Source organism: Phaenicophaeus curvirostris, chromosome 9 (assembly GCF_032191515.1).
Source record: "Phaenicophaeus curvirostris isolate KB17595 chromosome 9, BPBGC_Pcur_1.0, whole genome shotgun sequence".
NCBI classification, from domain to species: Eukaryota; Metazoa; Chordata; class Aves; order Cuculiformes; family Cuculidae; genus Phaenicophaeus; species Phaenicophaeus curvirostris.
This window is the reverse complement of record NC_091400.1, coordinates 7,978,943-8,006,866: the sequence shown is the minus strand read 5'-3', so window position 1 is coordinate 8,006,866 and position 27,924 is coordinate 7,978,943. Positions and strand designations below refer to the sequence as shown.

At 50.0% G+C, this 27,924-nt stretch overlaps 2 protein-coding genes across 2 annotated transcripts in view; both read right to left on the bottom strand.

Annotated features, from left to right (window-relative positions):
* NHLRC2 (NHL repeat containing 2) overlaps positions 1 to 27,924 on the bottom strand; it is a 267,757-nt gene that overhangs the window by 141,088 nt on the left and 98,745 nt on the right. The window lies entirely within an intron of this gene.
* On the bottom strand, positions 22,959 to 26,066 carry ADRB1 (adrenoceptor beta 1). Its single transcript, XM_069863993.1, has one exon. The coding sequence runs from the start codon at positions 25,988 to 25,990 to the stop codon at positions 24,716 to 24,718; it is 1,275 nt and encodes a 424-aa protein (XP_069720094.1). The 5' UTR covers positions 25,991 to 26,066; the 3' UTR covers positions 22,959 to 24,715.

Sequence of the window (27,924 nt, the reverse complement as noted above, 5' to 3'; positions counted from 1 at the left end):
AAATTGGGAAGGAGAGATTGTCTGGTGTTTTTAGACACAGCCCTCAGTTACCATGACCTTAGATATGTCTGGGTGACCTCTGGCCTCATCCTTGAGCTGGGAAAGTAGGGTGAAACTGCAGACTCACTTGAGTCCGCCTGTGGGGGACCCCAGGCTGGACCCACAGCTCTGACCTCGCCCCATGCACAAGCAGCAGCTCAACAGAGGGGAGGCTCTCAGCAAAGACCTTTCAGAGTGAGCCTGCAGGCAGGCTCAAACCCACAGACAAGTCGCTTCACACCCTACCCTTCTCCTCCCCCTCTAAAATGACTCTTTGCTTGCAGCTTTGGGACCTACGGGTCTGCAGGCGAGGAGGGAGAAGCAGCACCCAGAGTCATCAGGCTACAGAAAGTACCCAAGAACAAAAGATGAATTTTAATGTCCCAGCTTGGCCGTTAGCTTCAGGAAGTCGTCATCTTTTATGCAGAGGAGGAAGCAGATGGAAATCACGGAATTAATTTGATCTATAGAGATTGTGTTCTGGAAAAACACCCCATTGCTCAAGATCGCAACCGCAGGGAGAGGGTAAACCACACATGGCGTGCAAGTATAAGCACACTGGCTGCTGGTCGGCAGCATCAGCTGAACTGCACATTTCCTCAAGTAAAAAGCCCACGTCAACTTTGGAAGGGTCTGGGTGGGCTGGTGGCAGGCAGGGAGACATCCTTTTGCCGCAGTGGTACCCAGAGAGGATGGGTGAGATCAGAAATAACCAGGGGAAAGACAGAAAAGGAAGGTCTGGGAAGGCAGTTCTGCACCTCTCAAGGGATGGAGCCCCCACGTGGGAGTGAAGTGAAGAGGGAGATGCAAATTCCCTCTTTCCAAAGCCCCACAGACCACACGTGAGCCTGGCAGCTTGTGCTGTATTTAGCATCATGAGTAGTAACACAAGCCTTGCTTCTCGCTTCTTCCCCTTGCACAGCAAGAGCAAAACCACAAGGTGACAGCTACAGTGACAGCTATAACAACCCAACATCGAGCTGTAGCGTCTGGGTTTTGCGCAGAGGCTGGTGGAGGTTGCAGGAGGCCATGCTGTGTCCCCCTCTCTTTGCAATTGCTCTTAAAACATCGAGTTCAAGGATCATGTATTTTGAACTCTGTCCCCTGTGCTGCAGACACTGGCCCTGGCAGCTTTTTAAAGAGGATGTATCCAGGTCCTTTGGCTAAATTTCCTTGTGGATCGTTGCAGCCAGAAAGTCCACCTGGTCTTACAGCTCACATTTAGGATGTTTGCAAACACAGTGCAGCAGAGAGAGCTGCAATCTACACACCATGGCCAGTAGGCTCCTGATTCGAGGTTGCCATGAACTTGGCAGCTAAAACTGCTCTTATTATGCACTTACCCTTTCTGTAGGTGATATTGATGGCTTGGTAGAGGAAGGGCTCATTTGAACTTTCCCACCTCTACTCTTTTTGTTGCGTGACAAGCAAACACAGGACCTCTTTATGATGCCTTGGTGTCATCTCTGCACACTCTGCCCCAGCCATGGGACAGGGTTTGACTTTTGTTCTTAATGCAGAGGAACCCAGAAGCAGCAGCTTTTGGGAAATCTGAGCCAAGAGTCTGATCTAAAAGGAGCTGAGGATGTGTCCCACCATGGTTTCAATGATACTGAGAAGATGTGTCAGTGACCAAGTAGCAGCCTAGGTCAGGGAAGGAGGTTTTATTTCCCCTTGTAAAATGGGGAAAAGACCACAAAGCCTTGTAGATTGGGGTTGTATTGTATTCAACCCCCTTGAAGTTGGGGTTGAATGCAGAAACATTCCTCCTGACACTTTGTCTGGCACCATGGTTTCCCAGAGCTGTGCTGCATTTCTACATGGACTCTCAGCTTAGCTCCAAGGCCAAATACTCCGTTTCACATGTGATAGAGCCATAAACTTCACATGTGATAGAGCCACAAAATCTAAAACCAATGTATGTGGTTACCACCCTTGTGCTCTGAGTGAGTATAAATAGGCTATGTGTTAATTCACACGATTGCACTGATAGGCTTGTAATACATCTTGGGTCATGGCCTGTCAGGTAGTTGTAGCTGCTTTACTTTCCAGCTCTCCCTTTCCTTCTGCAAGGAGCTGCCATTCCCACAGCTGCCAGCCTTCCAGCAAGAAGGGGTGTTGCTGTGACTCTGAGACACGTTAGACAAAGGAAATGGGGAGAAAATTCCTCAGTTTCTCCACAAGGCTGGTTTCACTTGGCAAACTCACATTATTTGAAGTGCCACCTCTGTGCTGGCATGGGTAGAGGAGGGAGAAATGGTGCATCTTGCTGTCAGGTGGAAGAACATCCAGACCAGGGCTGAGGACATCCTTGCTCCTCTCACCCCAGGCTATGGTCATAGAATTCTAGAACACTTTAGGTTAGAAAGGACCTTAAAGATCATCCACTTCAGCATGCTGCACCCAGCTAATGTACAGTGGTGTGATGGGGACTCAGAGAAGGGCAGTACTGAGATGTTGAAGTGTCTTCTTGCATTTGGTACAGCTCAGAGTGTGGCGCACGAGGTCAGCAAGCACAGGCCACCTCTGAAACTGCTCTAGCACGAGTACCTGACTCTCTCAAAGCAGAAGCAGTTTGTAAAATGCAGCCACTACTTGAAGTGAACCCACAGGCACTTTCAGACAGTTATCATGGTCTTGAAGTAGTTGAACATTTACTGGAATAAGTGCATGGTAAAAGCCTTGCCACCCCCATCTCCCTGAGCACCACTCTTGGATCCCATGATTTCTTCCTTTTTTAAAATGATTCAACAGTAGACTCTCAGATCGTCTCCGTCTGGTTAAAAATAGTTTCTTGCCTCATATGGCTCTAGCGTGGTCCTGTCAACTGTAAAATGTTCCACCTTCCAAAAAAGTAGAGTGAAAAATGAAAGTGAGCTTTCACACATCATTACTCTCTGCAGCGAGACCTCCCGAGCTCATTCCAAACCCATCAAAGGAGGAGAGGCGAGATTGGAGGGCGGGCAAACAAGATGCTCGCGTTACTGCCTGGTGCCCCGCGGGTCCTTGTGAAGCTTTGTCCCCATAAGCAACCAGGCTGATGGTTCACTCCTTTCCCAAACCAAAACCCTAGCTTATTTTCAGGAAACATTTATTTGTTGGATTTCTGGAACGTAAGACAAGCTTAGTCATTGCAGCTGGATATCCCCTGATGGCAGTTATGGGAACCAGTACAGCCCAGCTCGCTGAGCCACGTTCCACAGCCAACCCCTAACACTGGGCTGGGAGAGCAGGAGAGCCCATCAGCCATCTCACAGCTCTTGTGCTCTGTAGGCACCTGGATCAGCAATGCGCTTGCATAGTGTGACCGGCTGCCCTGCTCTGCATGTATTTTTTTGGGGGAAAAAAAGGGTAATTTGGTTGCAGCAGAGGGCAAATGAGTTATTTCACCTGACTCTGTTGCTTGAAGCTTGAATGTGTTTGCACCCAGGCTCAGCTCCTGGAGGGTGGGAACCCACTTCCACAGAGGTGTCGCAGGGTGGTGGTGATGAGGCACAGCAGAGCGATAAATGGAAAGTGCTTCAGGTCCAACCTACTGGGAGAGAGACAGCACTTCTGCCCTGCCTGCAGCCAGCTCCTGATGCTCCTGCCTTGGGAGAGGAGCACGAGGGAAAGGCTGAGCTACAGTTTGCTCCACAGCCCCAGGTCAGAGAAAAGGGTGACTTGCAGTCAGCAGTTGAAGCATTCATTGTGGCTTCTCCCAAACAGTCTTGGTGCTGTTCACCTGCTCCCAGCGCCAAAGAACTTTGGAGAAGCCAGAGGAGAGGCAGAAGTATCTGTTGCTCTTCACTACACACTGCACAGCATCAGAGTCTGGCTTTAGAGGCCATATGACAAATTGCTGGTTAATACCAACATTAATTCTTTTTTCTTTCTCTAAGAATTGTATTTGCTGTGCATGCCAAGCCATCCCCTGCTCTTTTCCTCAAGGTGATATGCTAAATCCTGCTCCCTGGGCCATGGCAAGCAGCTAGTGCTGGAATATAATCAAACTGCTGATGGCAGCTGTGGGAACTGCAGGGACCCTGCGTTGCTGAGTGCCACCGTCAAACCAGTGGGGCAGGATCTGACCACAGAGTCAGACCTCCCACAAAGACCTAAATGCTGCATCCTGCCTGTACTGCTCTCTCAGCACCCATGTCTGTCCCCAGGCATCCCTCTCTGGTGCTGGTGCTGCTGCATTTATGTATTTAGGAGGTGCTGAAGCACACCTATCATACAACCACACCACTTCATATTAGTGAGTCCACTGTCAGCATTTGCTGTGGGTCACTCTTGACGAGACAAGGGGTGAGCCTAATGAATTACTGCTATTGAGAAAGCTTTGAAGGAGCGCAGGAGTCCAAGTTTTCCAGCTTCAGGTGCCTACTTGTGTACCAGACCCCAGGAAGCAGCTGTGTTTGTCAGAAGAGACGTTTCCACAGGCCAACAATTTTAATATGCACCAGGCCAATTTTTCTTTCCATTTGCAATATTATGCATTTTATATTATAAAATTTGAAGCGTGGCTTTTGTGCATGAATGATACAGTTTCCATAACATTTTTTTTCATATGCAGAGACATTTTGTTTTGATCTCATGGGCCATGAGTCAACTCCTGTTTGAGGCCACTGGAGTCCTTCCAGTGACTTTCCCGGATCCTGGCTAACTGGGCAGCTGAGGTCTGATGTGTTGTAGGTGTGAGCTAGCATGACCTGCTGAGGCTTAGGGCAGCTCAGAAGAGCAGGTCAATCAAAGGAAAACTAGATCAGGAAAATACACTGATGGCATTCAGTGTGTTTGATGCAAAACCAAAGTCTCTGCCCCAGAACTGCAAATCCTGCAGCACCGCGAGCTTCTCTGGACATGCTGTCAGCAGTGGGCATTCTGCCCTGCAAGATGCTCAAAGTTTGCCTGTGCAAAGCGTGTGTCAAGTCCCTTAATCTCAAGGCAGCAGGAATCAGGGTGAGCTACAGGACTCATCTGGCCGAGCTCCCTGAGTGGGACAAACATAACCTTGTTTTGCTTGGATTCCACAGGCCAGTTCCTACACGCTCACAAAAGCAGCAGCCCTGGGGACCTGGCTTGGCTGCTCAAGTGTCCTGCCTGTGTGATGATGCATGATTGCACGGCAGAGCGGGGTTCACCCTCTCCCGTGAAGACCCCTAAGGATGCTTGCCATGAAGACTTCCAAGCCCCCCATGCAACTGTGGGATCCCACACAAATTCAGGCATGTGCCCATTTAATATGTTCCCCTCCTTAAGGACTGCTGGAAGACTAATTTGATTTGTTTGGTAGGAGCAGGGCCCCAGCTCAGAAAGGTGTCTGTGTTCTGCAGGGTCAGCATAGAAGAACACAGACTCTTCAAATCACACATCAGACTCCAAAGGAGCAACAAACAGGTTAGGCTCACAAAGCTACACATGAGCATCCTTCTTGTTCACGCGGCTTACACCTCAACAGCTCTGCTGTTGATGAAGAGCTGCCAAGAAGGGTTTGTGCCGTGATGCTCGACTCACAGTGTTGCTGTGGTTGCCCAGAAAGTGGTCAGTGCCATCAGTAAACGGCATCGTGGGGAATTTCAGAGCAGGGGGTGAACAAGAAAGGCCCAGCAGGTGGTAGCCTCTGCCTGGCTCTGCTGCCAGCTCTGCCAGTGACACAGAATTCTTCTGCAGGGCTGCAGCCAGTGTCCGCATGGGCGTCTCTCCTTTCCAGCAAAGGAAACAGCACATGATTTGGAAATCAAGCAAAACATTTTGTGTTTATGAAATAGCACCTAAGAGGTTAAAAAAGGGACTAGTGGTGTTTACACACAAGCTGGACGGACCCTAAGGTGGTGCATGCTCTGTTGTGTCAACTCTCCCACCTGCGTGGGGGAATTGATGATGAAATGATGAAAGGGAGGCAAACAATTGAATCTGAGCAGCCCTGTCTTGTTGCTGTCAATGGAGCCACTCTGAGCATTTTTGCTAACAGAGCTGCAGGATGCTACGGAAAATCTTCTCGCCAAAGGGCTTCTGTTCATGTCTGAAGTTAGGGCTGGTGAAAAGTAGGGAGTGGAGCTGTGAGGGAGCTGGTCTTGGGGCAGCCTGGGTGCAGAGCCCTGTCCCTGGGACTGATAAAGTGATCCCCAGGGAAGAGAGGAGACCTTGGAGGGGGTCCAAGCCTTGTAGCACTGCAGCCCACTACCACCACTGAGCAGGGAGGGGAGAGCTGCAGCCTCAATCCCCTCTCAGGCAAGGAGGAGAAGAATGAAGTTACATGAAGCATATTTTTGTGCTTTCTCAAACTATTAGAATTACCAAATGTGCTTTTCTCTGTGTGTTTTTATTTTCTATGCTAAAAAGTTTCCAGGCCCCTTCTTAGCAACACAAGTTCTGCTTTCTCTTGTATCACTCACAGAAGGCCCTGCCCGGGCCATGTTTGATTGTGGGATGACACCAGGATTCAGTCCATAAAAGGTTATTGACCTGGGAAGAGAGAGTTTCTAGAATTCAAGGGCTGGGCAACTTCTTGGAAACTGCCTTATCAGCACGGCTACAAGCTGGAGCTTTAACAACCTTTCCTGAGGTGCACGTCTCTAGTTCTTACTCGGGCAGTTTGGTATTTGTCTCTGTACACATAAGCTTATTTTGTTATTTGGAACTTCTTTGGGGAAGATTGCCACAAAGCCATGAAGCCAAGCTCGATTGCTTTGCTGTTACTGAAATTGTCAGCTAAGTCCTGAAGTAAATGAGTCAAGGGGAGCAGATGTCTGGGCATGGACAGTGTGTGAAGGCTGGTGCCATGAACATTCCATGTTCTCCTTCAGTGGTGGAGAAGGGAATTGCTGGGACGCAGTGGGGTGTCAGAGGTTGTTATCAGCAGAAGCAGAAGGTGGTACAACAGGACCAGAGCGGCTCTGCCTTTGCAGAGGAAGGAGTGCCACCAGGCACACAATGGTCTTTAAGAGCGGTGGAGGAAGACTGAGAGATTGCTTAGGGATATAGAATCATAGAATCACCAGGTTGGAAAAGGCCTTTTGGATCATTGAGTCCAACCATTCCTATCTGCCACTAAACCATGTCCCTGAGCGCCTTGTCTACCCATCTTGTAAATACCTCCAGGGATGGGGACTCAACCACCTCCCTGGGGAGCCTATGCCAGTACCTGATGACACTTTCTGTGAAAAGTTTTTTCCTGATATCCAGTCTGACCCTCCCCTGGCACAGCTTGAGGCCATTCCCCCTTGTCCTATCACCTGTCACTTGGGAGAAGAAACCAGCACCCTCCTATCTACAAACTTTCAGGTAGTTGTAGAGAGCAATAAGGTCTCCTCTCAGCCTCCTCCTCTCCAGGCTAAACAACCCCAGTTCCCTGATTTACTATGATTTACTAGTGAAGAGGTACGGTTGGGTGTGATGATCTCAAAGGCCTTTTCCCACTTAGTGATTCCATGATTCTATGAAACAGATGAGTGCAGCATTTCAGGGATTTAAAACAAAACCTGACGATAGAGTCAAGTCTGCTGGAAGCATGAACTGGTGCCTACACAGGGAGACTTGATCTGAAGAGTCATGGGGAGGGTCTGGTTAACCATAATCCCCAGGAGGTCTGCAAAACCTCGAGCCTTCCCCACCAGAGAGGATCTGGCATCCTGGCTGGAGCTGCTGCCCCTCATCCTCCTCCTGCCTGTGCCTTGGCCCAGCCCAGGTTTCAGGGCGATGCCACTAGCTGCTACATGACTGGGTGGTCCCCAACCCACTTGCAACTGGCTGGCTGAGGGAGGCATCTTTCCAGAAGACCTTTAGAGAGTGTGGGCTTTGCATCTGGATCTAGGTTTTGTCCCTGAGGGGAATACTACAGTCCTGAAGGCTGGCAGGAAGGGGCCAGTGACAGCTTTGGTGTTGACAGCTCACCTGCTGCCCCACTCCCTTCACCGGGACAAGCTGCTCAGCAACACCGGCATCTGCCTTGGAAACAAATGTCTTCAGAGCCATAGACGCACAGCACCAGTAACTTCACCTCCTGAATCGCTGCTATGATAATCCTGTTTGCTCAGTCTTAGTGACTGAAGTGAACCATAACCAAGAAAAACAGCAGGATTATCCTTCAGCATCTGTTCCCACTGAACGGATTATCATAGCTGACCACACCAGTTGACGTCCTGTAGGTATCACCATGAAAGCAGCCTAAGCAACACAGCAACCCACCGGAAAAAGTCCTCTTGTCCTTCTGGATGCTGCCTTTCCAGGTATTTTCAGCACAACAGCTGGAGGCTCCTCACAGATGGAGTTCATGCGGATGTAAGCATCAGTGTTTGCACATCTCCAGCACACAGACTTGCCTTCCGAATAGCATCATCTCTTGTTTGACTGTCTAATGGGGACCTGATATAAGAAGTCTCGGCTACAAGCCACGGGACTCAGAAAATAGACAGCAGGTTCAAAGCACTTTAAACCAAATTGATTTCCCTGCTCATCGTTCCTTGTGCTTTTTCTGTTCAAGCACAGGATCTGCCCCTCTCACCTCACAACACGTAAGGGCTTTGAGGTGCTGCATTTGCACCCACAATGCAATGGTAGCTGATGCAAGAGCTATTTTACTGCAGAATGAAAATATTTGACTGCAGAAAAAGAAATGTTCCTCAGACCTCTTTACATGGGAAAGCAGGAAAACCAGAGAAGGTCCAGAGAAATTTTGGAGGGACTCAGCTCAGCAACAAACAGGCAGCTCAGGCAGCAGGAATACAACCCACCCGTAGATGGAGGCCTTCCTTTTAACCTCACGTTCCAGACATGAAATCTGTCCCGCTGTGTCCTCTTGGCTTTCTTTTGGGATTGCTTTGAGTATGAAAGTTAGTTCCATTACCATGAGGTTACCACCAGGCTTTGCAGCCTCGCCCCTAAGACTGGTTCTGCCATTGGTCTTGAAGACCAAGAAAGAGACTTTGGAAGAGAGGAAGAATGCTCTGGAGGGGAGGAGGAGGCGACACCATCTTCACTCTACGAGGTATCATTTAAGTGAGGGAGTCTGAGGGTAAAAGAAGTCCCGTGTGCTACTGGAGCCTTGGGCACAGGCATCTCCAGTCATGGGCCATTGCACAAACGTGAAATTCCCTGCGGCAATGCTGTCATACTGCTGTCACCACGCTGAGGTGGCATCACCCAGGCCTGGGAGATCAGGCTGTGACCAGGCTCCCACTGTGCCAGCTCCAGATCAAATGTCCTGATCCCCTTCAAGGTAAAGTATCTTCCAATGGTGGTAAACTTTAGTGTCCCATGGAGCTGCAAGGAAGGCATTAAGTCCCTGAACAGTGTAAAGTGCTACCGCAGCTGCCCCAAGGCCTCCACGACACAAGCTAACTCCTCTCTCCATCATTCTTCTCAAGAGCATCCTCTCATCCCCTAAGCAGAGGCCTTGGTGAACAAATTACTGTGGTCACAGATGCTTTTTCTATAACAGAATGTAACATTAAACTAAACACTGGAACATGGAGGCAAACAAAGCAAAAAAAAATCAGGGGAATAATCCTTGACTTGTAATGAATTCCACAAAACAGTGTCAAAATTAAGTTTTATTGGAACAAAAAGGTATTTATCATATCTGTCAACACAGAAAAATTATGTTTAAATTAAAACTTTATTTAAAATTCTGACCATGACCTAGAAGTGGCATGATATTTATAAACAGCTTATCATACACTGCAGTATAAAAAGTAAATTTATCCTCTTGCTGTTGAGTCAAATTCATTGTTATATATGAGATGGGAATTAGTTTTACTCTTCCCACTACTAAAACAGAGAGAAAAATGAAAACCATGGGGAGGAGAGCAGCAACAGCCTACGGGTCAGATCCTTCTGTGAAAAGGGCCACAGGAAAATGGTCCCTATTGGAAAAGGCCACCTTGATGATGAAGCTTGTCTAGATCAAGGCCAAGTCCAGGTGGTACCAAGCAACAGCCACCTTTGATCCCCACTGTTGTACATAGAATTTCAGTCTCTGATGTGCTTAAAGTCTGTTCTCAAGCCCTGAGCCAGCCAGGTCTCCATTTTAACTCAGTTATGCTGTGAACGGGTGGCTCTTTCCAAAGTCTTTGCCCTGTTGTTTTTGGCCACAGCTTTGACAGGATGGCAGGACTGCAGACGACGTCTTGTGCCAGCTCAGCTTCAAAGCAAGAAATGTCCTGTGGCCCTGATACTGAGCACTGCAAAGGCTCTTCTAACAAGGCTGAATAACGTGTTGTATAAATTGGGCATAAGATGAACAATGCAGCTGATTTACCCGGCCAGAAACCTCCACAGGGCTGCTGGTGTCCCCCCTGCACACTCGCCATGCTCCTTGTGCATCTTGGTGCCTCACCAGGCAGGGGTTTTAAGGCTGCTATCTGAAATCTCAAGCAGCCCAACCACAGCAGCGAGGATGGCTCTGCCAGAGGGTGCGAGCAGCTGTCAAGTGGCAGGGGGCTGACATCCCCTTGTCCCAACAGCTGGGCTTCAGGGGACCTCTTACAAAACCTCCCTTTTACTGGAGAAGGGATCAGAAATATTTGCCTGGATATTTCAGTCTTTGAAACTCTTTGAACCTTATCTGCGCTTCATTAATATCCCATAAAAAAAAGACAAATGTTCTCCTTTCTTGGCGCTAAGCAGAGTCAGTGCGCTCTGCTCTGCTTGCGGCTGCAGCCATAGCCCAGATGGCTGCACACACTGGAGAAGGGGATGAGGACATCACTGAAGCGGCAGAGAGCCGAGGAGGTGACCAGGCAGGGGAGATGGGAAACTGGTGGGGAGAGCTGAGTCCTGGGTGGCAAGAGGCTCCAAGAGGCAGCAGCTGGGAGCCGAGGGGTGACATGAGGAGATAAAGCTCTTGATGGATGGACCTCAGAAGGTTTAAAGGTTTTTGTTCTGTTTGGATAAGCAGTCAAATATTCACACAGATAAGCTTCAGAAATGCATCTGATCTGAAGCCCTTTGTATCTTAAAAAGCAGGGCTGGAAATAGCACAAGAGCATTCCTCCAGGGCTTTGATGGCTCCTGGGCTTTCCTTCTCCAGCACCAGGCTGTCCAGATCTACCCATGCAAACAAACCAACATTCAGGACAGCTCTAACAGCTAGACGTTCCCTGGTCCTCAGGCATTTAGCTGTGCCCAGGTACCAAACCCACTCACAGCCCAGGGAATGAGGGTAAGGCTTCTTCACTTGGTCATTCTCTGCACTCATCTTGGTTCATGTAGCTGCTATGGGTGGTTTAAAACATTGTTAAGGAAACGCCCTTGAAAACATTTGTGTATATCTTAACATCCGTTGGCACAGAGTTTATATAACATTGCCTGGCACCTCTTCACCAGCAGTGATACCCACATTGAGCAGCTCACGCTGTGCAAAGATCTGCAGCAACCTCCTGTTGGATGGTTGCTGGTGGCAAGACCAGACAGCAGCAAAGACCATCTTGGCAGACTCCTGTCCTCCCCGTGCACCATGCTCAGACCTAGATGAGAGCTGCAGACAGCACGGAAGATGGCCAGCAATTATCCTGCAACTTTAAATTGCAGTGCTTGAGTGGAGTGCTTTTGGAGGGTGCATCATTTCCTTGGAAATAAATTATAAAGTACTTTACTCCAGTGAGTTTCCTTGTACCTTAAGTTGTTTAAACAGTTTCTCATTATGTGTTTCCCATTTGGACAAAGAAACAGGCAAGAAAGCCTGAGGCACGAAGGCTGGTAGGAAAACGGAAATCCTGCTCCGACCATCAGAGCAGGCAGAGAGCGGCTCCCTGGCTCTGGGCAGGCACTGGTGGACCCAGCGGAGATTTGGGGCAGGAAGGGGCAGGTGAGACCAGCGGTGGTTTGCTGCTCTGTGAGAAGCCATCAGGTGATCTGAACACCCTTCATTTTCACCTTTGAACAAATATGACTCCTAACCAGTTATACAGGGTTTCTCTCTGAGCATCCCCCACACTGGGATGCTGTAGGTGGGACTTGGGTCCAAGCCCCGAGAGCAGAGCAGCAGAAGGCTTTCAGCAAGCCTAGGGAGTACATCCCACCTTGGGTCAACTCATTGCTTCCCCTTCCCCGTGTCCCTGCCCAGGCCTCCCAGCTTGCTATTTATATCTTTGTCCTAATGAGTTACCCCCATCCTCCCCCCAGCTTTAACCTCTTCCTTGCCAAGCGATGTTTGGAGTTTACATGAGAAAGTTGTTTATGTTATATAGCTTTGTAATAGTTTCCTCCTACACCACCTCCCTTCCTTCCCCAATAAAAAGTCTACGGCATGCTCAGCAAAGCCCGTAAACAAAGGAGAGGTTTGGAGACCCAGCTAGTTTTTAGTGAAGCCATAGGGGAAATAATGTCTTTCTTGAAGGATGTTAGGGCCTGAGCTCTATATAATAGTAGGAAACCAGTGTCCACCCTTAAGTAAGGAATTGCCTACTTGCAGCTAGCTAGCATAAAACACAGATGTCCACACAGCAGGCCACAATTCATGGGTGGATGTAGGGGGTAACCTTGTGTGTCTTCCTCACTGCACTGATGGTATTAAAAATAAAGTGTTTGCTAGGCTCCAAATACTTGAAGTTGTCACGAGTGGGCAGGGAAAGAATAGCACAAAAAGGCAGCAGTGCTGTGAACTCACCTAGACTGACAAACAGGAGCAGAAAGCAATGCAAATCCATTAGTCTGACTGTTCCCTGCAGAAGGAAAACAGGCACGCAAATTCCAATTCATTATTCTCTTTCTTATTTAATACTAAGTCAGTCATTGAACTTTACTACTTGATATTCATTTGCTTTAGTAGTGGGGCTGCAGGAAATCTCTCTTCTCAAAGTGGGTTTCAAATTTCTCACTGATATCGTGTAAAAAATACTTGGAATGTATGAGTAAAAAATAACCGCATTTCAAAGGGAGCTTGAGCTATGCAGATAATGATAATTTTTCTCTTCTGAAGTGCAGAACCAGCGAGTGGAGGTCCCCAGGAGCTCGGAGCACCATTGTTCTTCTTCCAGGCCATTATCTGGAGACAGGCCCTGTGATAGACTCCACTGAGGCCACTGAATGGATTATCTGCTCCGCGTGCTAATGGCAAGCATTTGACAACATCAAGCGTTTAATTTATGAGGTGCCTCCTAACATAAAGGCTAAGAAACCCATACCATACAAAAGCCCATCCAGTACAACTAAAAAGTATCTGATCAAAGCCCAGCCTGCTCTACAACACAACTTTCTCAACTATGGCTACGTAGAAATGTTCCACCTTCCTAAAAGGCACCTTAGCATATTTGGTACAGTGATGGCAGTGTTATATAACAAGAAATACATTAATAGAAACTATCCAGACCTGAAACGATTCCAGCCTCTTTATCACTGCATTCCTTGCTCCCACATGAGCTAAGTGCGCAGGAATAAAAGCAGTTGAACATCATCCACCAGCAGACAAGCACGATGGGGATTACTCACAAGTCACTAACAGCTCCGTGGTGTCTGTCAGCATTGGGATCCACACAGATGGACAGAGAAGCTCTTCCTGGGGCATTATTTTTCCACTGCCTGTCCCTCATTACCACGTCACCCTCTCGCAGCTGGGGACAGCTTTGTGCTCTCACCTGGTACCTGAGTTGCTATTTCAGCTCCCCGGTCTGGATCTCTACTGAAAGTTGCAGACTCTGTCCCATGCTCTACACTGTAGTTTAGTTACATAGTAGATAATCAGACTTAAATAATATTTTTCTTCTATTGTAGGAATCTCTGTTCAGAAGTGGGTTTTTTCCACCTTTCACTTGCAATGAGAATATAATATTCAGAGTGGCCCCTGAAAGGAGGGAAGGTTTGGGTGTCAAGTCCTGCTTTGGTCAGGCAAAATGACAGGCCAGAGGGAGCTGATCTGGGTTTCAGCTTCTGCAGCATCAATCCTGCACATGAGGTTTGTGATCACAGCAAGGGATCCGTATCAGGGCTGCTACCCAGACCTGATGTTCTCAGCCCCATCACTTCATGCCATGCCCCTTGCGCCATTACCTGTATTCGTGCAACCAGTTTGGATCAGCTGAAACAAACGTTTTCTGAAAGGGCTGGTTGTCAGCTGGAGGAGCCCTTTTCCCGTGCAGTTGTGCAGGCAGCAGAGCCAGAGTGCGAGCGCCAGTCCTGGCTTGGATGCTGATGCTGAAAACCACAGACAGGCATTCATCCCATTGCCAGCTCACTGGGAACCACCTGGCAGTGATCAGGAACAAAACCTCTTCCATGGATGCTCTCAAGGTGGTTTAGAGCAGTGTGATTATACCTGTTGCTACTGCAATTACTGCAGCAGCAGCTGCCTGGCTCTGAATATTACATGAAAGCTCCAAAAAGACCAAGTATTTGAGATGAGCTGATAGGTGAGCAGATCGGATGGTCCTGTGTCAGGATCCAGTATTCCAGGTGCAGCCTGGGTGCACAAAGGTTGTGGTTGTCCTAGTTCAGTGACCAGAACCTGCCAGGGTACCAGTGATGCTTCGGTTGAGGAGAAGAGCAACGGGTTGAGCAACGGGTCCCTCCAGTCACCTGCCCTACCTCGCCTCGATGCCGCTGCTGTACTGCAGCGAGAGCAGCCGCCTGCCAGGGAATGCATCCCACACCACGGCGTAAGCCAGTTAATTGAGATTTTATTTGATGGCTCCCAAGCGAGTACTTAGGGGCAGAACAAAAACACCCCTCGCTGAAAGCGAGCTGGCATGCAGTTAAACAATGGGAGCTCTGTGGGATGTCTCCCAGTTTACCTTCTCTAGTCCTAAAGGAAGGGCTCCTCCCTCCCCAGCACTTTCAGGGGTCAGCAAGCATCAAGGCAGGATGCAGGCTGGCACACACCTTTGTGTTGCAGGACACCTCTGGGATGCCCTCCGATGCTCAGGCAGGTGAGAGAGGGGCACATTGTGCACCCAAGGGGGCTGGGGACACCATAACCTGTTCCTGGGGTTGGGCGGGATGCATGGCACTTGTCCATCACTGTGGCTCGCAGAGCATGCCACAGCATCTGTAACTCTCACTGGACCAGTCAATGAGGAGCTCTTCATCTGTCCATGGAAACTTTAACCCAGAATGTTGTTCTCTCTTCCCTCCTAGGAAATCCTGCCAGGGGCTTGTCTGAAGTCCTTCTACTTAACAAGAACTCTTTAAATTTTGGCCACAAATCACTTACCACATGGCAAATCTTTCGTCATGAGCAATTTTTGTCATGAGGGGCTGGACGACAAGTCTTAGGAGGAGTGGCTAAGGAAACTGAGGTTGTTTAACCTGGAGAAGAGGAGGTTGATGGGAGAGCTTATTGCTCTCTACAACTACCTGAAAGGAGGCTGTAGAGAGGTGGGTGTTGGTCTCTTCTCCCAGGTGATAAATGATAGGACAGGAAGGAATGGCCTTAAACTGCATCAGGGGAAGTTTAGATTGTACATTAGGAAAAATTTCTTCACAGAAAGGGTTATCGGGCACTGGCAGAGGCTGCCCAGAGAGGTGATTGAGTCATAGAATTATAGAATCACCAGGTTGGAAGAGACCCACCGGATCATCGAGTCCAACCATTCCTATCAAACACTAAACCATGCCTAACCTCCTTTCAGGTAGTTGTAAAGAGCAATGAGGTCTCCCCTCAGCCTCCTCTTCTCCAGGCTAAACAACCCCAGCTCTCTCAGACATTCCTCGTAAGGCCTGTTCTCCAGCCCCTTCCCCAGCTTTGTTGCTCTTCTCTGGACTCGCTTCAGAGCCTCAACATCCTTCTTGTGGTGAGGGGCCCAGAACTGAACACAGGATTCGAGGAGCAGTCTCACCAGTGCCGAATACAGAGGGAGAATAACCTCCCTGGACCTGCTGGTCACGCTGTTTCTGATACAAGCCAAGATGCCATTGGCCTTCTTGGCCACCTGGGCCACTGCTGGCTCATGTTCAGTCACTGTCAACCAACACCCCCAGGTCCCTCTCCTCCAGGCAGCTTTCTAGACAGACTTCTCCTAGTCTGTAGCACTGCACAGGGTTGTTGTGCCCCAAGTGCAGGACCCGGAATTTGGCCTTGTTAAACCTCATGCCATTGGACTCTGCCCAGCGGTCCAGCCTGTTCAGGTCCCTTTGCAGAGCCTCCCTACCCTCCAGCAGATCGACATTTCCACCCAGCTTAGTGTCGTCTGCAAACTTGCTAAGGGTGCACTCGATGCCTTCATCCAGGTCATTGATAAAGACATTGAACAGGGCTGGACCCAGCACTGAGCCCTGCGGAACCCCACTTGTCACTGGCCTCCAGCTGGATTTCACACCATTTCCCACCACTCTCTGGGCCCGGCCAGCCAACCAGTTTTCCACCCAGGAGAGTGTGCGCCTGTCCAGGCCAGAGGCTGACAGTTTCTCAAGCAGAATGCTGTGAGAAACTGTGTCAAAGGCTTTACTGAAGTCCAGGAAGATACATCCACAGCCTTTCCCTCATCCAGCAGCCGAGTCACTTTGTCATAGAAGGCGATCAGGTTAGTCTGGCAAGACCTGCCTTTTGTGAACCCATGTTGACTGGGCCTGATCACCCGGTTCTCTTGCATGTGCTTCATGATAGCACTCAAGATCACCTGTTCCATGACTTTCCCTGGCACTGAGGTCAGACTGACAGGCCTGTAGTTCCCTGGATCCTCCCTGCGACCTTTGTTGTAGATGGGCACAAGTCCCCATCCCTGGAGAGGTTTAAAAGGCAGGTATATGAGGTACTTGGGGATATGATTTAGTAGTGGACAGGTACGGTTGGACTCAATGATCTCAAAGGTCTTTTCCAACCTAATGAGTCTATGATTCTTGTTCTGCCCTTGCAATTTTTCCTTCCAGTGGTAGAGTATTCTGCAGTCCCATTTTGAGGGAGGGAAGCTGACAGCCTCAAAGGGGCTGCAGCACTCAGGGGCCCTGCAAAGTGACTCCTTGGTAGCTGAAATATTTATACACTGGAGCAGCTGCTGAGATTTTGAGGTCTTGAATGGCTCTGGTTACTTCTTTGGGGTATACATGTAAATATGCCTTTGAAAGTATTGGGCCAATGAACTTAAGACCAATTATCAAAATAATTTTGGTAGGAATAAGTTGAAATATTGTGGCTTTGAGAGTATCACTGGGCCAGGCATGCAAATGTACATCACTGCCTAGAGATGCACAACAGTGGCTAATGGCTGGAGCACCAAACTAGTAGAAAATCTTCATTTAATCTCATTAAGGACAACAGGATTCAGTGTATTACACAGGATCAGAAGGGAAAGGCACACCATTACATCTGAGATGTGCTGCTCACCATGGCAATAGCAAAAGTCTGGGTAAGCATCTGTTTTCTTGTTCAGGTTGTGGACCTGTAATCGCAGAATCATAGAATGCTTTGGGTTGGAAGGGACCTTTCCAGGTCATTCAGTTCAATGCTGCTACAGAAGCAGGGACATCTTTAACTCGATCAGGTTGCTTAGAGCCCCATCCAACCTGACTTTGAATGTTTCCAGGGATGAGGTCTCCACTACCTCCCTGGGCAACCTGTGCCCGTGTTTTAACTTCTTCCCTATATCCAGTCTAAATCTCCCCTCCCTTAGTGTAAAACCATCACTCCTTGTCCTGTCACAATGGATCTTGCTAAAAAGTCTGTCTCCATCTTTCCTATAGGCCCCCTCTAAATGCTGGGAGATCACTATAAGGTCTCCCTGGAGCCTTCTCTTCTCCAGTCTGAACAAGCCCAGCTCTCCCAGCCTGTCCTGATGCAGAAGGTGCTCCAGCCTTTGGATCATTTTCAGAACTCATATCCTATTTGTTCAGTGCTTTTTCACCTTGGCGCAGCTGGTACTAATAACTCCAAGCATCAAACCTGGAACAAATGGGTACAACCAAACCCAGACACTGCCTAACATCATGCACCATTCACAGACGGATGCAGACTACTGCCAGGGCAGCACCAAAACACTCATGCTACTAGGTGCTAAGGATGAGCAAGGAAACACTGCCACAAAAAATAACTGGGAGATGAGCAGGCAGGAATACAAACTGGGAGTCTGTGAAGTGAACATGCATACCAAGCTGTCACGTCTTGTGAACCAGGAAGCCAATGGCCAGTTTATATAACAAACCCAAACAGTCTTCCATTTCCAGCTCAGCGGGCCCGATGCTGCTGCTGGTGTTGTTTGCAGGATGGAGTGGTGAATCAGAGGAGCGGCGTGGCCAGCAGCTTGCACCAGCACGCCCGGCACGGTCGAGGTAACGCGGACGCACCCTGCAGCACCCGTGCATCCACCCTGCAGCAGTGCCATCCCTAGGGTGCTATGGGGCACCTCCTGTTTGGCACCACCCAAGAGGATGACAGATCTGGGATAGGGAAAAGCTCCAGGTCTGGCTAAACTTGACATAACCTGGAGCCCCTGGGAGGGGAGGAAGAGATGGTAAAGGAGAGGCATGTGTTTTGGGAGCCATGGGTGGCTAGGGAGCTGCAGGGCTTCATGCTGGCTGAGAAGATGATCAGGTGGGCTTTAGTCTGCTGCTGTTACCCAAAAAGAGAAAGAAAAACTTCTAAGGATGTTTGGGGCATGTTCCAGCTGCCAGTCCTTTGGTGGCAAGGTCCTGCATGTAATGTGTCTTACTGTGCACCCCTCTTAACCTCTGCCTGGTGCATCCCTCTCCAAAGTGGTTAGATTTCCCAGTAAAAGGCAACACCCACAGCAAAAGACAACCCAGTTTTTGCTGTTTACAATGACAAGCCTGGATTTGCTCACCAGCATCACCTTTTTTACCCTTTTCCCATCTCGGTCACTTTTTTTTCAGCACAGTTTGACAACCTGAAGTTACTGAATTACGCGAATGAATCACCTGCTGTTACCACAGCTGCTCCTCATGGATGGGCGAGTGTACAAACACCTCCAATAAAGAGTGTATAATTTTCTTCTGCGAGACAACTATCACATATATCATTGATTTTATATTCTATATGATTGTTTATATAAAAAGAACGACTCCTTACTTCCCCCTTGGGAGTTCAGGAGTTTGGCAGGCACTGAAAGGAAGTCAGTGGTGCATAGGGTAATGCTCCTCGGGTGGGGAACGTGCTTAGTGCTATTGCAGGAGATCATATTAGTGCTTTTGACACGATCAAACAGAAACTTCCAGCCGAACAATGAGGTTTTAGGACGAAAAGTGAAACGCTAAGAAGGTGTGTACGTCTCTGTGAATTTGCTTCATTCCACGAGTTGATGTGGTAGCAACTGAACTATTTTTAGGTATAATCCTTCCAACAGAACATGACTTTTTCTTTCTGATTAGTACAAAGCTGGCTGCTAGTCAAAGGATAATTATTTCCCAACACATCACCTAACACACATCAGCAAACAGAACACTCATTATTTGAGCTATCCAATGTTAACTTGTTTAGCAGTCAACGTTTTCTTGACGGCTTTGAATAGGACTAATTGCTCCAGCTTCATTAGCAGAGGTCATTTACTCCTGCTAACACTACTTTTCTGCAGATACTCTCTTGTATAAGATTAGATTATCAGGTCAAATTCTGCTCCCAGTGGCAATGATGCCTGACCGCATTTGGCCTCAAGAAAGTCTGCTCTTTCAGTTCATAGCTGCACAATTTCCAGCCCTGCAGCTGATATATTACATAAAGGAAATAAGTGCACTCCACCGGATGGGAAATTACAATAAATTAAGAAAGTAAGCAGCACAAGGAAGGTTTTCAAAATAACCACTTAAAAGTTATTAATAAAACATTGACTGCAGATAGGGTTTAGGGAGGAAAAAAAAGCAGGCTGATAAAGAAGTTGTCCTTATACTTGAAAACACGTGCATACCGAAAAGGGAAAGCAGCGTTTGCAGAAGAACCAGCTGATCGCAAACACCCAGCTGATGCTGTCAAATGCTGTGTGTGCCATGGATGCAGTTCAGATCCCATTTGAAGTCACATTTTTTGCACAGTTTCATTCATTCATCAGTTACTGCTTGGAGCTACAGCCAGTTAGCGCTAAGGGTCGCAGACTCAAAGCACAATGAATTTTCAGGAGTGATTTTGTGCCCCTCTCATGGGTGGGGAGGTCCTGCTCTAGGCACTTCCATAGCTCACTGTGTGTCTGAAACATCCTTTACTTTCTTGAATACATGCAATACTGAAACCAGGCTTTCTACCTGAGATATCCCCATTTAAGCTCGTGGAGAGATGCAGTCTGCTTTTCAGAAGTGCTGAACAAACACTGCCTAGAGGGCAGGCGGCGCCTTTGACAATCGGGCATCTTGTGGAAGATGTGGAAGTCTCAGGCACCCTCAACAAATAATTTTCTCTGAGTGGATTTCTGTTCTACCTGTGTCTCCCTTTCTGTGGACCTGCGGCTCTTTGTTGTTACTTTCCTGCCCACGTACGTGTGCAGCCGCATGCCTACCACCTCTACGTTCTGACTAGCAGCTCCAATTGCTAATCCATGTCTGGTTTTTGTCAGAAAAAAATATTCCTGACTGTTTGACTCATTGCCTCCGGAGTATTTCAGCTGCCCCATAACACTTTTCAGAGTATCCTTCTTCTCCGCGGAGAACAGGCTGTTCTGAGTGTGATCCGTGGCAGACAGCTCGCCAGCAGCCTCCCCTTCCTCGCACACGTGTGTGCCATATGTCCGCATCGCTCCTGTGCCATGGTCTTTTTTACACCGTACAAGATGGACTGGCCTCAACCATCCACACCGCCAGGTGGATTATCTGACTATGAAAGGACGCAATGCGCCAGCCTCCACACAAGCAGGTCATTAACTGGCCACAACTCAACAGCAGACAAGCAGCTTTGCTCACACAGCAGCCCCTACAGAGGCCAACAAGCAAAACTCATCCTACTTTTCACCCTCTTTGTGCCATTACACTTGCCCAGAGGAAGCATGACCCAGAGCAGCTATTCAGCTAGAGAAGCTGAGCAAGTTCTGGCCATAAATTTCTCACTTAAGGTCTTTCCTGAGCCAAAACTTTAATCACTTTTTAAAGTCTAAGTACACAAGTGTTTGGATGTCTAAAATCAAGTATTTGAACTGTTTTATGAGACTCAAGACCCAAGTCATAGAATCACAGAATCATAGAATAACCAGGTTGGAAGAGACCCACCGGATCATTGAGTCCAACCATTCCTATCAAACACTAAACCATGCCCCTTAGCACCTCATCCACCCGTGCCTTAAACACCTCCAGGGAAGGTGACTCAACCACCTCCCTGGGTAGCCTGTTCCAATGCCCAATGACCCCTTCTGTGAAGAATTTTTTCCTAATGTCCAGCCTAAATCTCCCCTGGCGGAGCTTGGAGTTCCCCTGGAGTCCATCAGCCTGTCAGACGTGTGCAATGCCCATGCAGCAGGCAGCACTGCCCATCCCCAGGACCTTCTAGTGAGGATGAGGGCTCAACAGCCACTTCAGCTCCCAGCTCAGATGTCACCGTCCTATGCACACTTTTCATCCTGTTGCCTTTGCTGGAATCACAGACAAAAACAGATTAAAAAAAGGAATAATAATAATCTGGTGGCAGAGCCTGCTTCACCGAGCACCTGATCCAGCATCACCCCAGCATTTTAAGGAGCCCATTTCACTACTATTAAGTGAGACATCATTAACTGCAGCTCACATTGAACCCCAGTAGCATCAATGGAAAAGCATTACTTTCCTGGTCTCTTTATTTTGTCCTTGCATAGAAAGCATAACACTTTTTTCCCCCTGAAAACACATCCTTAGACATTGAAAAAATTCTTAATTTCTAAAACAAATAAATGAACAATTGCTTTCCAAAACAAACTACTGGCCATCACTCTAAAGAACTCGCTTTGGGAAGTGCTCTTCCTGGGAGTTGAGTTCTAATTTCAGTCTAATTTTGAGTCTAATTTGACTTCTGAGTCCAATAAAGCTAAAAATGGCTTTGTTTTTATTCTGTACTGCCTTTTTGTTGCTCTATCCATCTGCCATGAATTCATCACAACAATGAAAAACTTTACGTAACCACAAGGATACAGGGTACCTTCATAAAGCAATAAAGGATGAGAATCTTCTGGACCAAAGACACAAATCTGCAGCCCTTTCGCTTACGGTACCTGCTTACTTGGATCAGTCCACACTGTAACATGCAGTTATCATGATCTGGCCCCAAGGAATACGTGAGTATTGGCAGCAGACTCCTGCAAAGCCAAGCTGCACACGACCGTTAACTTTATAGTCTACAAACTGGGTAGTTTTATTCCGTCAAGTGACAACAGAAGATGTTGCCCCTGATTTTAGCAGTGTCTAAGTCTACCTCAGAGTCTGAGCCTGCTCCAGTTACGCCCCAGCAATTGCCTCTCACATTAACTCCTTTTTTACAGTCTCTGACTGGCCCCCTGGCTGCTGTCTCCCCTTGATGGGGTTGAGTCTTCTCCAGCTCCTTTTTGGGCAGGGTCCTCCCTGAGCTCCACACTCAGCACTGAGACCTGGTCCTGCCGAGTCCATGCCACCCACCTCGCTCAGGCAGGATCAGGCCCACCAGGGGACCAGCATGAGGTGGATTTACATGCACTGCCTATGGAGATTTATTTCTGCTCGAGACTATTTTTAGCTTTCAAATTAACCAACTTCTGTAATCCTAAAAATCAACCATCTTCTGTAATCCTAAATATTCTGGTCTCCTGACCCCCAGCCACACACTCCTAACATAAAAACAACAAAAAAAAAGAATATATTCCAGAAAGGAAGAGTTACAGAAAAATAAGTGTTTTCATTATCAGACTGGAAACACCTTGTCTTTAGCCACTAATTTCAAGGGAAGTGAGCAGAGTTTGGTGCGACAGGAACACAACCTTATTGGGTTTCAAACACTTTTTTTACAATGCCGTGTCAGGAAAAGCCATTAGATAGAGTTGTATCGGTAATCTGAGCCATCTTTGGAGAAAAACAAATGCTGTTCTTCCCATTACAGGTAGGTATTGTTCCAAAACCTACAGAGACACGCTTGCTTGTGCTGCAACGGTATTTATTGCACATAGACCAAGTACTTACACAGTAGTAAATTGCACCAGAGTATAAATATGTTATAAAACACACACAGAGAGGAAAATGGAAATGACACACAAGTGCTAAAATAACAGCAGATCCATGTGGGCACTTGGAAATAAAAATAAAATAAAATCCCTTAAGATATTTTAATTTATAATACGGATATATTTACAGTACCTTCATAAAATAATATTTAAAAAGTCACTCTCTCAGTAAAACTATAACAGGTCAGGCAATACCAGAGATCGGGTTCAGGGTCAGTGTTATTCAAACTTTCATTTCATTTGTAATTTGCGTGCGTGTATGTATGTGCAAGTAACATCTTCAAAGACCTTTATAACTCTTAACACTGTGCAAAAACCTGCTTTGTTGCCACTTTAAAATATGTGCAGTAAATTGTTGTTGTTGCCAGGACTCTCCCCGCCCCCCCCCGCCCTCCCCGTTCATCTGCAATTACCACGAACAAGACACAAGAAGGCTCCTTGCCCCCCTGCCTCTTTTTCTTTTTCATAAAATACTACCAATGGTCTGTAAATACGCTGTTTAATATAAACACGGTCCGTTTATTCCCCTGTACAATATGCACAGTTTGAGGTAGAAGTTTCTCAGCCCGACTGCTATCGTCTGGCCGAAGGAGATAAGCACAATAACTCGCTTCTTGCTGATGCAGAGGGAAAAAGAACGAGAGTGTGGGCTGGGGTGTTGTTACCCACTTTCAAAATATGCCTGTGCTCCTTGCTACTCATTATTTGTCTCCATCGCTACTCTGTGGATGAGGGGGGCAAAGCTACTCTGCTCGGAAAGCATCCTGCCCGCGGGGCTGTACTCCCTGCCCAAAGCACCTGAAGCGCGGACCCCGCATCTCCCCCAAACTGATGGGTGTTGGGGTAAAGGAAGAGGAGCTGGGGTGTCTGACAGTCCAGGGTGAGGGAAGAGGAGATGGGGTGTCCGACAGCCCTGGGTGAGGGAAGGAGATCTGGGGTGTCCGACAGCCCCGGCATAACTGACAGCCCTGGGCAAGGGAAGGGGACACAGGGTGTCTGAAAGTCCCAGGGTATCTGACAGTCTCCAGAAAGGGGAGTTGGGGTGTCCGACAGCTATGGGCAAGGGAAGGAGAGAGACAGAGTGTCTGACAGCCCCGCGCAAGGGAAGGAGAATCGGGATATCTGACAGCCACGGGCAAAGGAAGGAGAGCTGCGGTGTCCGGCAGCCCCAGGGTGTCAAACAGCCCTGGATTTGGGAAAGTGAGCCGTGGTACCTGACAGCCCCAGACAAGGAAAGGAGAACTGGGGCGTCCGACAGCCCCGGGTGAAGGAGGGGGCAGCTGGGATCACGGCTGCAGCTGAACCGGGCAGCCAAACATCCGCGCCCCACGCTCAGGTCCTGGGGCAACTCACCCGAGCAAAGGGCGCTGCTGCCACAGCCCCTTCCAAGAGCGCTTCTCCTAAATATAAGCTGGCTATCTTTGGGATGGGCTGCTTTATTTTCTTTGTTCTCCGGTCAGCGGGTTTCCTGTTTGCTGCAGTTTCGATGAGGTATGTCGTTCACGAGTTCACCTGCTTTAATTCCTAAGTAAACACCCGCTCTCTCTCCCCGCTAAGACAGGGATCTGGTTTGCTTGGCATCAGCCTCACCGCCAGGCAGCTGCCGGGGTGCAGAGCAATCCCTGCCTGCCTCTCCCCCTGCTCTGGGTGCGACGCAGCTCCCCACATCCCCCTTATACCTTGGACTCCGAATCGGATGTTTTGCTATTTCTCTCGTCCAGGCTGGACTCGCTGCCACCCTGTGTGCCCCCGTTGCAGTCGGACCAGGTCCCTCCCAGGCTGCGATCTGGGGAGCCCACCGTGCTGATGAAGCCTCCGGGCAGCCGGGACAGCTCCCCATGGCTGGCCTGCAGCTGCCGGTCACCTTTCCGGGGACAGCAGAGCAGCCTCTTGAAGGCCTTACGGAAGTCAGGGCTGCGGCAGTAGATGATGGGGTTGAAAGCAGAGTTGGCGTAGCCCAGCCAGTTGAAGAAAAGAAAGAGCCAGTCTGGCACCAAGTCCCTGTTGAAGACGTTGACGATGTTCACCAGAAAGAAAGGGAGCCAGCAGAGGGTGAACACCCCCATGATGATACCCAAAGTCTTGAGGGCTTTCTGCTCCTTCATGGCCATGATCCGAGAGGACTTCCGCTTGCTGGCTCGGCCGTTGCTGAGCATGGGCTGGTGGTGAGGGTGAGGGGGCGGCTGTGGCTGCTCCTGGCTGCTGTAGAACCGTCCCTCGCACTTATCGATCTTCCTAATCTGCTCCTTGGCCTCTCTGTACACCCGGAGATACACAAAGATCATGATGAGGAGCGGGATGTAGAAAGAAATGATGGATGAGGCGATGGCGTAAGCCCTGTTGGTGACAAAGTCGCAGCAGCCCGGGTCCTGGTAGCACTCCAGCGCCTGGGGGTCCTCGTCCCGCCACCAGTGCATCATGATGGGCAGGAAGGAGACCAGCGCGGAGATGGCCCAGACGGTGCAGATGATGCCCTTGGCGCGACCCTTGGTCATGAGGCTCTGGTAGCGGAAAGGCGAGGTGATGGCCAGGTAGCGGTCGATGGCGATGACGCACAAGGTCTCGATGCTGGCGGTCACGCAGAGCACGTCCAGGGAGGTCCAGCACTCACAGAGGAACGACCCCCAGAGCCAGGTGCCTCGCACCACCAGCGTGGCCCCGAAGGGCACCACCAGCAGCCCCATCACCAGGTCGGCGCAGGCCAGCGAGGTGATGAAGAGGTTGGTGAGCGTCTGCAGCCGCTGCGTGCGCCCGATGGCCGCGATCACCAGCACGTTCCCGGCCACGATGAGCAGCACCACCACGGCCATCAGCAGGCTCATGCCCACCGCCCACTGCTGCGACACCGCCTCTCCGGGCAGCTGCCTGCTGCCGGGGGGCGCCGCCGTGGCCCCGCCGCCTCCCGCCGAGCGGTTCTGGGGGCCGCAGTCGGGCCAGCCCTCGCCCATGGCTGCGCGGGGCCGCGGGCACCAAGGCGGCCCCGCCGCTCCCGCTCCCGCCGCCGCCGCCGCCGCCGCCCCGGGGCTGCCGCATGGCCCCGCGCCGCGCGCGCGCCTGGCCCCGCCCCCGCCGCGGCCGCAGCCAATCGGCAGCCGGGGAGGGGCCGGGGGGACACGCCCCCGCCGCGGCCGCAGCCAATCGGCAGCGAGGGGGAGCTAAGCCGCGCCCCGCCTAGACTGCGGTCGGTCGGCGGCGGGGGGCCGCTAAGCCACGCCCCCGCCGAGCCAGCAGCCAATCGAAAGCCGGGAAGGGGACGCGAAGCCGAGCCCCGCCGCGCCCGCAGCCAATCGGCAGCACGAGGCCTCTAGGCCACGCCCACCGAGACCGCAGTCAATGAGAAGCCGGGGCCGCTAAGCCACGCCCCCACCACAGCCGAAGCCAATCATCAGCGGGGGCCGGCCCGTCAAGCCACGCCCCCTACGCTATCGCAGCCAATCGGCAGCGAGAAGCTCCAAGCCCCGCCCCCGCCTCGCGGGACCCTCGTCCGTGCCCCTGCCGACCCCTCCCGCGCCCCCACCCGTATCCCTCCTGAGCCAGGTCGGACCCCTCCCGCACTCGTCCTGCATCCCCTCCTGTCTCCCTCCCGTACCACTACTGTACTCCCTCCTCTACGGCTCCCGTACCCAGCCTGTATCGCTTCCCGTACCCCTGCTCGTCCCCGTCCTGTCCCCTTCCTGTATCCCATACTTACTCCTGCCTGTACCCCTCCCGTGTCCCTGCCTGTATCTCTACCTACTCCTTCCATACCCCTGACCATATCTTTGCCCATAACCCTTCCGTATCGTTCCCACATCCCTCCCATATCCCTGCTCTATCCCTCCCATATCCCTGCCCATACCCCTCTCCTACCCCCCTCCTTCCCCTGCCCGTACCCCTTCCCCTCCCATACCCCTGCCCGTACTTCTCCCCCGTCCCTGCCGGTTCCCCTCTCGTTCCCCTCGCTCTGCTTTGCCTGCGCTCTGCCTGCACCCTGCCCCATGGCTATTGCGCACAGACACCCCGGGTCATCTACCCTCCTCCAGGAGCAGGGACATCTTTAACTCGATCAGGTTGCTCAGAGTCCCATCGAACCTGATCTTGAACGTTTTCAGGGATGGGGCCTCCACCACCTCCCTAGACAAGCTGTGCAGTGTTTCACCACCCTCAGCGTAAAGAATTTCTTCCTTATACCCAGCCTAAATCTACCCTCCCTTAGTTTAAAACCATTACTCCCTGTCTAGTCACAACAGCCCTTGCTAAAATGTCTGTCCCCATCTTTCCTGTAGCTCCCTTTAAGTCTCCCTACAACCTTCTCCAGGCTGAACAAGCCCAACTCTCTCAACCTGTCCTCATACAGGAGGTGCTCCAGCCCTTGGGTCATCTTTGTGGCCTCCTCTGGACCTGCTCTGCCTCCTTCTTGTGCCAAGGACTCCAGAACTGAATTCAGGACTCCAGGTGAGGTCTCATGAGAGCAGAGTAGAGAAAGAGAATCCCCTCCCTTGACCTGCTGGTCACTCTTCTTCTGATGCAGCCCAGGATATGGTTGCACCTTTTGATGCAAGTGCACATTGCCAGCTCATATCCAGCATTTAGGCCATTGGTACCCCAAATATTCATTGTGGCACTAGTCCAAAGTCAGTCCCCGCAGCCCCGAGGCAGGTGGGCTCTGAATCCCTGGGAAGTTGGCATAAGTACTGGAGGCACGTCTCATGCCAGAGATACCTCACGTGCCTTCATTGTCCCGCATTGCCTGGCACAGCAGCGTGAATTGGTGGAGCAGGTGCTCCCCCTCTTTACACCCGGAAAGCATAAAATATCAAATACGAAGAGTGTCTGCATCGTTCTGCATTAAAAAGCACTGGGCACCTTCCCACGGGATGCCTCCACTGTGGTAGCCCCACAC